The sequence below is a fragment of the Neolamprologus brichardi genome, chromosome 16 (assembly GCF_056152115.1).
Source record: "Neolamprologus brichardi isolate AB-2024 chromosome 16, ASM5615211v1, whole genome shotgun sequence".
Classification (NCBI taxonomy): Eukaryota; Metazoa; Chordata; class Actinopteri; order Cichliformes; family Cichlidae; genus Neolamprologus; species Neolamprologus brichardi.
Genome location: NC_142119.1, coordinates 35,058,500 through 35,071,097, shown reverse-complemented (window position 1 = coordinate 35,071,097; position 12,598 = coordinate 35,058,500). Strand labels below are relative to the sequence as shown.

At 41.5% G+C, this 12,598-nt stretch overlaps 1 protein-coding gene across 1 annotated transcript in view; it reads right to left on the bottom strand.

Annotated features, from left to right (window-relative positions):
* LOC102793719 (titin-like) overlaps positions 1–12,598 on the bottom strand; it is a 220,477-nt gene that overhangs the window by 116,996 nt on the left and 90,883 nt on the right. The window contains exons 75-92 of the mRNA XM_087852940.1: positions 12,268–12,553; positions 11,996–12,179; positions 11,834–11,917; positions 8,609–8,876; positions 8,107–8,367; positions 7,560–7,769; positions 7,369–7,446; positions 7,239–7,265; positions 4,020–4,076; positions 3,811–3,849; positions 2,486–2,560; positions 2,254–2,301; positions 2,009–2,086; positions 1,845–1,916; positions 1,481–1,696; positions 1,007–1,324; positions 617–736; positions 280–378 (exon numbers count right to left, since the gene is read on the bottom strand). Coding sequence (XP_087709066.1) covers positions 280–378; positions 617–736; positions 1,007–1,324; positions 1,481–1,696; positions 1,845–1,916; positions 2,009–2,086; positions 2,254–2,301; positions 2,486–2,560; positions 3,811–3,849; positions 4,020–4,076; positions 7,239–7,265; positions 7,369–7,446; positions 7,560–7,769; positions 8,107–8,367; positions 8,609–8,876; positions 11,834–11,917; positions 11,996–12,179; positions 12,268–12,553 — 2,520 coding nt within the window. The remainder of the gene's footprint in view (positions 1–279; positions 379–616; positions 737–1,006; positions 1,325–1,480; positions 1,697–1,844; positions 1,917–2,008; positions 2,087–2,253; positions 2,302–2,485; positions 2,561–3,810; positions 3,850–4,019; positions 4,077–7,238; positions 7,266–7,368; positions 7,447–7,559; positions 7,770–8,106; positions 8,368–8,608; positions 8,877–11,833; positions 11,918–11,995; positions 12,180–12,267; positions 12,554–12,598) is intronic.

Here is a 12,598-nt window from a genome sequence, read left to right as displayed (position 1 = left end):
GTCACTCTGTGAAGAATAATATATGACTATAATTTCTTTTAGAGGTCAATTAGTGTGATGGCCTAAATGTTTACCTTCATATCTTGCAGCAGAAATGTGTTAAAGAGGAAATCTCATAGAGTAAAGACATTGAAAGGCACCTCTAAATGTACATTTTGGATATAAAATGAATAATGAAATGTATCATCATAGCATTTCTTTACTTAAAGAGACTCAAAAGACAGTGAATAAAGTCTGCCCCTGTATTAACGAAACTTCATATGTGAAATAGAAATGTACCTTTCTCTTTCTTTGTTGGTTCTTCCTTTGGTGGAACGACAGCAGGCTCTGCTTTCTTGGCTGCTTTTGGAAGCTCAGTTATTTTTTCCTCCACAGGAACTTTAAAGAGTATTATTGGCATATATTAAAAGTCTTTTAGCAAATTCAAGTTGAAGAGTTTCATTAGAGAACAATGAAACACTCTATCGAGTGCAGGACAAGAACAATCACAACATGCAGCAACAAAATGAGAGAGGTTAGCCATTAGAAAATAATATGCCACAGAACCTAAAGAGTTTAGGGTTAGTATGAGAATTTTGGTTAGAAGTTTCCGGATGACTGAATTAGCTTCAGGTACCTTTAACTGCCACAGGTTTCTTCTGTGGCGCTTGTTCCTCAAACTTTTCTGGTTGTGCAAGTGAAGGTTGGGGTGGTTGGATTGGAGATGAAACCTCCTTCTTTGCTGGTTCTTCTGATGCTTCAAAATAAAATTCCGTTTACTATCATTATAATAATAATAATAATTATTATTATAGTTAGGTAAATATGCAGTTGGCAGATATCAACATCAAAATGTACTCACAGATAAATCCCTGAAAAGAATCTGTGGTACTCAAAGGTTAATACGAGATTTGTTCGCACTACCATCAAAAACACTAATGTGAAGAAGTGAGTTAAAGTTGGACAGTGGAGTTAAGAAGATTAAAGAAAAAACACCACATTAAGAAAAACTCCACAGCCATATTACCTTTTTTTGTAGGTTCCTTTGGTGCAGGAGTTGGTTCTGGTTTGGTTGCTGGGGGTTCTGGTTTGGTTGCTGGGGGTTCTGGTTTGGTCGCTGGGGGTTCCGGTTTTGGCACCGCAGGCTTCGGTGCTGTTATTTCTGCTTCTGATTTTTTCACCACAGGTTCAGGCTTGGGAACCACTGCAGGTTCTTTTGGTTCTGGTTTTGTTAGAGAAGGCTCGGGTTTACGAGCTTCCGGTTTAGGTTTGTCTGGTTCTAGCCTGGTTTCAGCTGGCTTGCGCCTGGTCTTTGATGGATCTGGTTTTGCAGCTTCTTCAGGGACTAGCAACATTTAGAGTTGTTTAGATAAACAAAGACAAAGACTTCGCTTCCACTCTTGAAGCTAAATGAACAGTTTGAAGATCTTAATACTAAAGACAGAAGCATACACAGTAGACTACAAACTCAACACGAACATCCAAACAAAACAGGAAATACCTTTGGATGGTGGCGTCACCACTTTCTTTACTGGTACTGGTTTAGCTTCAGGCTCCTGCTCGGGGATTTGTTCAGGTTTAACCTTGGGTTCTGCTTTGGGTGTAGGCACTGGCTTTGCTTCTGGTTCTGCTTTGGGTTTGGGCTTGGGCTCAGCTTCAGGCTTAGCTTTAGGGGCCACTACTTTGGAGTCTGCTGGCACCTGAGGCTTGGGTTCATCTTTAAATGGGTAAAAACATTCTTTGTTAGGATTAAGCATGACATATAAAACAGATAAAGGTTTCAATGAAGCCAGACTGACTCAGCGTGGTGGGAAACTGTATAGTGTTGATAAGACATCAAAGAAACATTAAACAACATGAAGTACCTTTCTTTAGCACTCCAGGCTTCTCAGTAGGTGGAGGTGGGGAAGCAGTTGGCTTTTTGACTTCCTCTGTTTCTTTAAGGAAATATTCAAACATATAATAATCAAATGAGACAACAGATTGTCATTAGCAAAGATGTTCTAAAGAAATCTGTAGGAATCCCTACCTCTGGGAACAGGAACATCCTTTTCTGGGACTGAAACCACAGGAATCTTTTCCTCCACTTGCTTTCTGGCTTCAGGCTCTTCAAATGTGCAGTTAAATTAAGTGAAGGTCGAGCAACATTAAAGAGGTTTAGGAAGTAAAAGATCAAACAAACACAAAGTATAGTTGAGATAACAGTAAAAACAAAAGAAGCTAGAAATGTAATTAATAAGCATTTACATGTCAACATCAACAGTTTGTCAGTACCTCTCTGTGGTGATGCTGGTGTTGGCTTCTCTTTAGGCCTTTCCTCAACTTTGGGAAATTAAAAAAAACACAATTAGGTGAAGAAGAGAAGTGCAGCAGAATACACGGCGCCATTTTAAAAACTGAGAACGCCACTACAGTAGATAATATAATAAAAGAACAAAAAGACACAGTTGTAGGATGAGGGAAAGCAGAAGATGGGGAAAGCAGAATATGCTCGGCTCTGCTGTACCTTTTGTTGGGATTTCCTCTCTCATTTGAACTTGTTTGGTCTCCACTGTCTCCTCAATGGCAACTCTTACAACTGCTGGAAAAACACACGCACAAAGGAACACATCAAAACATAAACATTCTTAAGTCTTCATAAGTCAAACACGGTATCCAACACTTTTAATTTATTTTTTTTCTTTTAAGCTCAGAATTTCTAGATAAGCTTTTCAAGCATTTGGACATAAGTCGGTGCAATCTAAAGCATTTGGTCATTAGTGTGTGGTGTGTTTTAGACGGGACAAGCGAGGTCAAAAGATCAGTGCAAACCTAAACTGTGCAAAGCACTCTGATAGGAGCCAGAATGATAATGCAGAACAATGTGATAAGAAACTAAAAGATTCAGAAGGTCAACAGTAACCACAAACAGATCATCAGATATTAGGCTGTTACTGAACCAAAAGTGGTTATTAAAAAAACAAGCACACAAACAGAGGCTGATAGTGAAACGAGGGATAAAAAAGAGAGATGTATGCAAACACAAATATATAAGATAAGAAAAAACATACATTTAAAAAAAGACAAATGTCAAGATAGACATGAGTAATGTGGCTCAAACGCACACAGGTATTGCTGTGCATGCTCCCGACATTGGGCTGCCAAGAGCATGATGAGCACATCATACAAAACTGCTGGCCAGTCAAAGGCCTCAAGCCCAGGCCAATCAATACCCTAACACCTGTACAGTCTGATGATAAAGAAAAAAGAGATAAAGCTGCACATCTTTGAGATGGCAGAACAAAAATCTACATTTTATTTGTCCTCGTTTAAAAACAGAAGTTGAACTTCTTAAAATCTTCAAACTGGAACGACTTTTTTAAAAAGCTCTATTCTTAGTGATCCGTTACACACCAAACACCATTTACATGCAAAAGCTAATACAAATGTGTGTGGAGAGGGCCTTGTCTACCCATATATACTTGTTGTTGTTCAGCTGGTGGAGGTAGAACTCTAACTAACTCTTACTAAGCCCAGCCACAATACAAAAAGTGTAAAAGCAAGAGTGCAAAATGTAGTATTTTTACTGTGCTTAAACCTAATGGAACAGAACTGAACACAACGTATTTTATGTAATAAATCTCATCCCTAAAACCAGACTCACACACTTTTAATGTTAAATGGCAAAACATAAGTACAAGTTAGTGAGTGTGGCATCAAGATGGAAAACTGGATTAAAGTTACAAAGTGACAACAAAACACATTCAGAACATTGGGCACAAAGAAAGAAAGAAGAACAAATTAACAGGAAAAAAGACAAAACGCAGGAGCATAAAAACAAACAGTAAATACCTTCAATCTCTTCTTCATAATGATAGAATTCATAAGACTCTTTAAAAGACAAAAAACATTTTTATTCCATTTCATTGTTAAATTCAGGTAAACATTGTTTTAATTCTAAGTGGGCCACACAACTACTATGAAATTTCTATAACAGAAACTGCTCTGTAAATTCCCTGATGTGATAAATGGAACAAAGTGAGCTGCTTATGATGCCTTACCTTGAATTGCAACTGACGTAGGCACTTCAGGCCTCTGAACAGAGGAATCTGGCATATCTACAGAGTATGGTACCAAAAGTTTTGTTTTGGTTAAGCGGTTAACTATTGGTTAACTATTAAAAACAAAACCACTGTGTGAGTAGAAGTGTAGGACATTTTGGAAAATCCTCTTGCTTGGTAGCACGAGATAAAAAGTATAGATAGGCACATTTCAACCATTACATCAATTAAGTACAACCAGCTAGCATAGTCCTGTAGTAACACAGGCTAGTGGGTACCGTACCTAACCACCTAACTTGAAACTAGAAACTCCATATCCGACCTTTTAGGCCTGGACCTTAAGTTCAACATCTTAACAGCTTCCCAAAAATAAGCTAGTTGGTTTCACTTTTATAAAAACATAGATAATAGTTTTATAGATAATGGGAAAATGCATCTGGTCCTAGAAGATCTTAAATTTGGTCAAATACAACCTCAGATGAACAACAATATACATTGTGTCGTTACATATTTAACAAACACTGAGCAAAAAGGCAGACACAGTATGACTACTGCCTTTATAGGAATAAAGCATGTAAGTAACAGAAAGTTGCTGCTGGTCACATTCAATAGATTAAATGGCGATCGACACAAGTGTGTCTACGACTGTAAAAGCAGAAGTGTTAGCAGTTTGCTAATCTGACGCATTCAGGCGGAATTGGAAAGCAGGTGGAAAATCCCAGGAGTGGACATCAAATTCCCCTCAAGGACAAACGACAAATGGCAATGACATCCACCCACTGATCCATCCATGGCCAAACAAGCCCAGAGCCTCCTTAGCCACCACCTCCAGCTCTTCGGGTGGGTGACTGAGGTGTCTTAAAGATAGCCAATTTGTCCTTGGTCTTCCCCAAGGTCTCCTTCCTGTGGTAAATGCCCAGAAGACCTAATATAGCAACCAGGAGGTATCCTCCTCACATGCCTGAGCCACCTCGCCTGGTTCCTGTGTGCAGAACTTGCCGAGCAGAGCTGCTCTTTTGAGTCCCTCACCCTGTCTCTAAAGAAGGGCCGAGCTACCCTTTGAAGAAAGCTCATTACCGTCATTCGTTATTTAAGTCATTACTCAGAACTGCAATAGGTGAGGGCAGTAACGTAAAATACAAGTCAACACCTTCAGCTCTCAATTCACCACAACAAATTGGTAATGACTCCTAATCACTGCTGCCACGCCACTCGTCTCTCAGTTACTGGAGGAACAAGACCCTGAGACAGACCCTTTTCTACTCTGGACAGGAACTCATAGTTTTCCAGATAACAAAAACCTGTAGGTTGTAATTCTCATTCCCACATCTTCAGACTCTCCTGTAAAACAGCTCAGTGCAGGCTAGAAACGACCATGTGATGAAGCCAAGAGAATCTCATCATGCAGAGAAACATAGATGAGTCCCTGAGGCCACTAAAGTCAAAATTTGCCTCTTAGCTATGTCCAACAGCCAGTGGGGACAGGTCTGACTCATTACTGACAATACGGACCTTATGTTATGGTCCCTGTGTCTCGCCAGCTGACTCCGTGTCAGGGGACACGGCGGAGTCCCGCCCTGGACCCACGCACCTGCACTTGTCATCACACCTGCTGCCGATTCCAGTGGATTAAAGCACTACTTAAGATGGCGGACCTGTGCTAGTCTTCGCTGGATCGTTGAGCTATCGGCATCATCCCTGAACCCGTTTGTGACTGTGTTTGGACGAGTGAGCTAGAGGAGCTGCGAAAGAGAGGTGTTGGACTTTCTGGAGAGAGAGAGGAGCGTTTTTGACTCATCCCCTGTGTCCCTGTGGACCCTGGAGCCCCGGACCCCTTTTCCCCTGGCACTCTGTATATATATTCACCTGGTGTTTCCTTCACTGTAAATAAACGCACTGTTTTCTTGCCCAAGAAATCCCTGGTCTGCGCCTTAGTCCATTTAAGGAACCTTGCTCAGGGAACCATCGCTTCTTCTAATCTAGAGGCATCACCCCACAGTGCCACCCCAAGTGCCTTGAGGCGACTTTTGTTGTGATTTGGCGCTATATAAATAAAATTGAATTGAATTGAATTGAATTGCCATGCAAAGTTGCAGAAGCGTGTCAATCAGTATAGTCCCACAACATCCAAAGCCTTAAGGAACAAGGTAAATCTCCACCCTGGGGGTCTTACCACTTACAAGAAGCTGTCTTATCCCAGTAAACTCACCTCTAGTGATTGCAAATCATCCACCTCGTCCCCAGACTCTGCTTCCTCTATGAGGAGTATTTGTGACGCCACAGGCTAACCAAGTCCACTAGGAGTCCCTCTAACAGCTCTCTTTAGCTCCAGTGTCCACCATCTGCTATGCTTGCCCCAATGGCTCAATGCCCTCAGTCTCAGAATGTATTCAAAGTTATGCCAGAAGTGGAAATCGACCAGGGCTTCGGCTAGATGCTCCCAATGCACCTTCCCCATATATCTGGGCGTGCATGGCCAGCATCCTTTGCTCTCACCTCATCCAACTCACCACCAGGTGGTGATCAGTTGACAGCTCAACTCATGACACAGATATGAAATCAATCACCAACCTGCGACCTAGCGTGTCCTGGTGTCACCTCCACCTAGGAACACCCTTATACTTGTACATGTGTTTGTTATGGACACACTGTGATTATCATAGAAGTCCAATAACAGATTACATTAGATTGGGCAGCCTTTTCCTCCTAGTCAAACCACACCCGGTCTACCAAACCAAAGCCAAACACCTCATATCAGAAGCCGTGATCATTGTTTGGCGCTAACAGGACTTGGGCACCTGGCAGCCATGTGAGTTTAACATAAACTCCATGATTAATGGTGGCTCAAATGAACACAGGCATTGCACACAGATATTGTCAAATGTAAAGCCATTTGGCTAAAATTGGGTCATGCAACAGGAGATTCATAGTGTGGGCTTATTTTTTCACACATTGGTCCTAAATTTTGCCTTAAATCTTTTAAATACATTATGACATGACGTAATATGTCATGTGATGCTATTCCTCTGAGGTTGCATTTGCCTAGTTTTAGAACCTGGTAAGAGTCCGATCATTTTTGATTGTGTCTGAATTTGTAAAAACCTACAGTGGTGAACTAGAGTGGTGGACTGTGTCCATATCTGACTGTGATAAAGAGGTTTTCCAAAGATGTTCCTGAATGATTAAAGTCATCGAGGGTCTTGAAAATAAAATACCTACCAATGGGGACCATTGCTAATTCGATTTCTGTAAAAAAAAGAAAAAGAAAATATAGAATAAACAGAGTGTTAAACACTTCGATAAAAGGTGAGCAGAAGCATAAAAAGTGTTGCCTGACTCAGAACTGTACCTTTGCCAGACAAATAAAGCTCAGCTGTGCTCTTAGCCTCTCCCCTGGGTTCCAACCTCACAATTACTGAGTACACGCCTATAAGGAATTAGTAATGAAGATCTTTTACACTCAGGTCTCAACAAACAACGAGGAAAAAAATCTACAGGACTTTGTGACGAGCCTTTGTAGCTTGATGGCACACTACACACCTTCGTCTTCAACGGTCACGTTTTGAATGACCATGAAATGTCTTCGGCCCTCGCTTCTGAAGTTGTACTTAGGGCTCTCTTTCAGTTCCCAGGTGTCTTTGTACCATGAAACAATGGCATTGTCAAAGGACACTTCACACTCAAAGGTGGCTGACTGTCGCTCATTGACTTCGATGTTGTGGATGCGTTTGGTGAAATGAATTTGTTCAGCTAAAAAAAAGATAAAGACGGGAATGGGTAAATGGCATCACAATTGGGAGTGTATGACAATAGCTGAATGGTAATTGTTCATCAAAATATCATCTAGATGGTTAAAAATGATCATTTATGGGACAGTTATCAAAATGCATGTAAAAATACAACAAATGGGATAATGGGGCATGTTTTTGGAACACGGTCATGAAGAAAGTTAAGAGGAAAAAAGAGGGCAATCTTCAAATTGCCAACATTATTTTAAGAGTTTGGTAATGGAAGTTAAAAGAGGTTAGTAACTGGGAACTACGTAAAACACGTCTATAAGTTTGCAGGATGGTTTCCAGGTACAAACCTTCCACCCAGAGGTCTGCTGAAGACTCCAGCTGTTGGTACTTGCAGGTGTATCTTCCTTGGTCTTCAGGCTTCAGGTCTCTGATCAGTAGCTTCTGAACCTTGTGTTTCACCTCAGATGTGTACCTGTCCTTCATTTCTAACTGCTTTCCATTTTTAAACCACTGAGCCTCTACATTAGGGATGGACATCTGACATGACATAGTACATGACTGGCCTTCCTTACCCATTGTGTCCTGTAGATGTTTCTCAACCTCCACCTCTAAAAGACAAAATGCATAAAAACAAAAATGAAGTCAAAACAAAATAGTTTATTTAAGATAATCTAGTTTTTACTGTAAGGAGGCTTTGTTTTCAATCAGCCAAGAAGACAGAACATTTACAACCACTTAAAAGCTAAAGCCTCTAAGCTAAACTAGACAACTACCGAGGTGAAACGCTAATTACCCTTTATCAAACGACAGATATTTTTTAACAGATGCAGTAAAGCTGTCAGTACTGACCCATGACACTGAGCTTGGCACTGGATATGTGGGGCCCGCACACCACCCTGTAGTTGCCCTGGTCAGATGACTGGCAGTTCTTGATCCTGAGCAGATGGCGGTCGCCGCTGATGGTGATATTGTACTTGTCGCTAGTATCAAGTTTCTGTGTGCCTTTGTACCAGGACAGTGTGATCTCTAGGTAGTTGATCTTGATCTCACACTCGAACACTGCTTCTTCATTAATGAAGACAGATTGATTGGAAATGTCCTTCACCACAGTGACAGGCTGCAATAATGACAAAGAGCATTATGAAGTACATGCCAGACAGAAACAGTATTTCATCCTTGTGATTATTTCCTTTAACTGGACACTGCAGTAAAAGAAAGATTCTCTGGTGGCTCAACAGCTTTTTCTAATAATATTTATGTGCACAACATATGTTAAGGACCAAAGAAAATAAACCGGGTCTATGGCTACAACGTAATTGATCACTGGCAATGTTGACCCTGTACCAACATTAGTTTGGTTAATTCAGCAAAAAAGACCATTGCAACGATTTCAGAATAAAGTTGGACTGATATAAATGCTAATGTATCCTATAACTGTTGGCTAACAAAAACACATCAACGGCACATCAACCACTGGTCTTATCATTAATAACAAAGCCAGTGGTTCATCTGGTTTAAAATCCAATTATCCTTTAAATATGCTTTGAGGATTTTTAGCCTTCAGCTGTAAAAGGCTTATAAGGTATTGTCGCCCCACCCGCACACCCTGCCGGGCATGTGGGTGTGCCACGTGGATACCCAAGTTTGTCAATGCGAAACCTGAGAACAAAACAAGGCGTAGGATTTACAAATATCTGCTATCTCTGATGAGTTCAAAACTCAGTGACCTTGACCTCAAGGTCTGAGGTCATAGGTAAAGTTTTCTGAAAATCTTGTGCTTGTGATAATTCTAGAAGGAAGTCCATTGATTTTCTTCCGCTTATCTAGGACTGGGTCGCTGGGGCTTTAGCCTAAGCAGAAAAGCCCAGACCTCCCTCACCCTAGATATATAATATCTTTAGCTTGTCCTGGGTCTGTCCCGGGGCTTCTTCCTGGTGGGACTTGTCTAGAACACTTCACCCGGATGGCTGAACTCCTTCCGTCGCTTGTATCCATTATTTCAGCCACTACCCAGAGCTCATGACCGTTGGTAAGGGTAAGGATGTACATTGGCCGGTAAATTAAGAGTTTTGCTTTTACGCTTAGCTCTCTCTTTACCACAACGGACTGGTACAGCGTCCGCATCACTGCAGCCGTAGCACTAATCTGTCGATCTCCTACTCGCCCCTGACCCGGAGTGGGCACTCCGCCCTTTTCCAGCCTCAGACTTTGAAGCACTGATTCTTATTCCCACCGCTTCACACTCAGCTGTGAACTGCTGCAATGTGAGCTGGAGCAGCTTATCTGCGAAAAGCGGAGACGAGATTCTGAGACCATCAAAGTGGAAACCTTCCACCACTTGGTTACTCCTAGAAATCCTTGGTGACAGGTCCTCTAGGGTGTGTGAGGTTCACCATGAGTTCTTGAAGGCTCTGGAAGTTGTAGGGCTGTCTTGGTTGGCAAGCCTCTCTCTACTGTTGTTTAAAGATTAGGCAATACCTCTGGATTGGCAGAGGCTGTTTAAAAAGATCAAACTCCTCAGCCTCCCTGGGAAAGCCCAGGGTGCTGGAAACAAGAGTCCATCCACTACTTGAACTTTGGTTGCAGGACGAATATGCGGTTTTCATCCTGGTTGCGGAAAACTGGACCAGCTCGTTACCCTCTCATGGATATTTGAGGACACGTGGAAGTTTGCCCAACCAGTTTACTTAGGATTTTAAATTGATAGCTGCATCCTCAACAAATACTGGACAAGGTAAAATTTCAGGGACCTGAAGGTCAGAGGTCAGATTTTCTGAAAATTGTGTGGCTGTAATAACTTGAGATGGAAGTCACCTTGGATTTTGAAATTGATACAAAGGTGAATATGCTAAAAATTTCAGATGAGTTCAAATCTCAGTGACCTTGACCTCAAGGTCAAAGGTCAGAAGTCAAGTTTTCTGAAAATCTTGTAAATGTGATCATTTGAGAACAAGGCAACGTAGGATTTTGAAATCGATACCATAGGTGTATCTACTAAAAGGCTCAGGGGAGTAAAAGGAAGTTAGCTGACTAACAAAGAAATCAGTGAGAGATTTCTAATTGCTGCTGGAAAACACTTTAGAGCCTCGGACCGGTACCGGTCCGTGAGTCGTTTGGTACCGGGCCGCGAGAGTTGAGGCTCAGGTGTGAAATATATGGTTTTCAGGGTTTTTATCGGTTTTCAGTGTTATTTTGTTATCGCTTTTATCGTTTACTCGGTTTTCCTGGGTCTTTTCACGTGTGTTATGAATAAATTTTCTTTTTTTCGGTACCGGTACTAGTTTTATTTTGTTGTATTTATCCGCGACACCTTAAAGGCCGGTCCATGAAAATATTGTCGGGCATAAACTGGTCCGTGGCGGCAAAAAAGGTTGGAGACCGCTGCCTTAGAGAGTTGTAGACACCCAGTTCACGATTAAATAAGCAACTCTTTCCGACAGTTGCAAGTAAAAGCTTTACTCAATACAGTTAAATATTAATTGTACTGTGATTCAACTAAAACAAAATGTAAAACTTTGGATTCTACTGTGGGCCTAAGAGTATTACGGTGGCCGTAGGAGGACAAACGGATTTAAGAAAACACCAGCAAATAGAAAAACGCTGCAAAAGCACACAATACACAATGGAAACAGAAAAAAAGACAACAGGGATGAAAAAAACATGACAAAAACTACAAAAAAAATCAGAAAGGAAAACAGAAGTGTTTCAGGGGACACGATAACATTTCTGTTTTCTTTCTGATAGTTTTCTTTATTGTCTTTTTTTCTGTTCCCGTTGTGTTTTGTGTGCTTTTGCAGATGCTTTCAGTCCGTTTGGCCTCTCAGGGCCACCGTAAGATTCAGCTTCAGAAAGATTTTGTAAATTGATGTTATTGGTGAATTTTTACCTTTAAATCTCCTTTATTTTTATTTTTATACTGATGACCTGCACAAACAAAAGTTATATTTACCTTGCTGCATCTTCCTGTCTGAAATCCATTTCTAAATTCTTTACAAACATTATGAAACGATGAATTTCAAGTTGCATTAACAGTAAAGCTTTGGTTTTCAAAACAGACTTTGCACATGTCCTGACCTCAGTCCGTTCCATCCTCTTTTGCAGGTCAGCCACCAGCCTGGCCATGTCCTCGTCAGACTCTCTGTCTCCACGGTCTACCTCCTGTCAGCAACACAAACAAGCACATTAGACATCCACAGATTCAAAATCATCCGACCAAGTGATTGTGGAGACCCTTACTTGTCTTCCACTTTCTTCAGCTCTCTCTTTTTTGAGCTGCTCAATTGCATGCAGTAGGCCTCGGTAGTCAGTGATACCGTACATCCGGGCGTATTTCTCATACTCTTTCGGGTCCACGTTTCTCAACAGCTCAACTATGTCAATGTCTTTTTCCTCCTGTGGGCTCTTTTGCTTTGATGGAGTTCTGAGAACAAGGAGATGTCATACATTTTTAAAGATAAACAACAACATTTCAGTCTGGATGATTCTGTGTTGTCAGACTCTAAACTCACTTCTTCAGTTTAGCGCGGAGGTCTCCCTCAAGCATCGCTACGTCCTTCTTTTCATCTACGTGCATGTCAGTGTTGCACTCGATCTCGCCATGTTTGTTGGAGGCGACACACCTGTACTGACCAGAGTCCGATTTCGTCACTTCTCTGATCTCCAGTTTGGCCTCTTGGCCCTTCTGTTCGATGGAGATCCGGCCACCGTGGGTCACTTGCCTCCACTTCCCTTTCATCCACTTCACACTGGGAATGGGGTCACCACCCACCTTTGCGATGAAGGTGGCGGTTCCCTCTGTGAGCAACAGGTAGAGGAGTTAGATCAGAAATGCCTACGTTT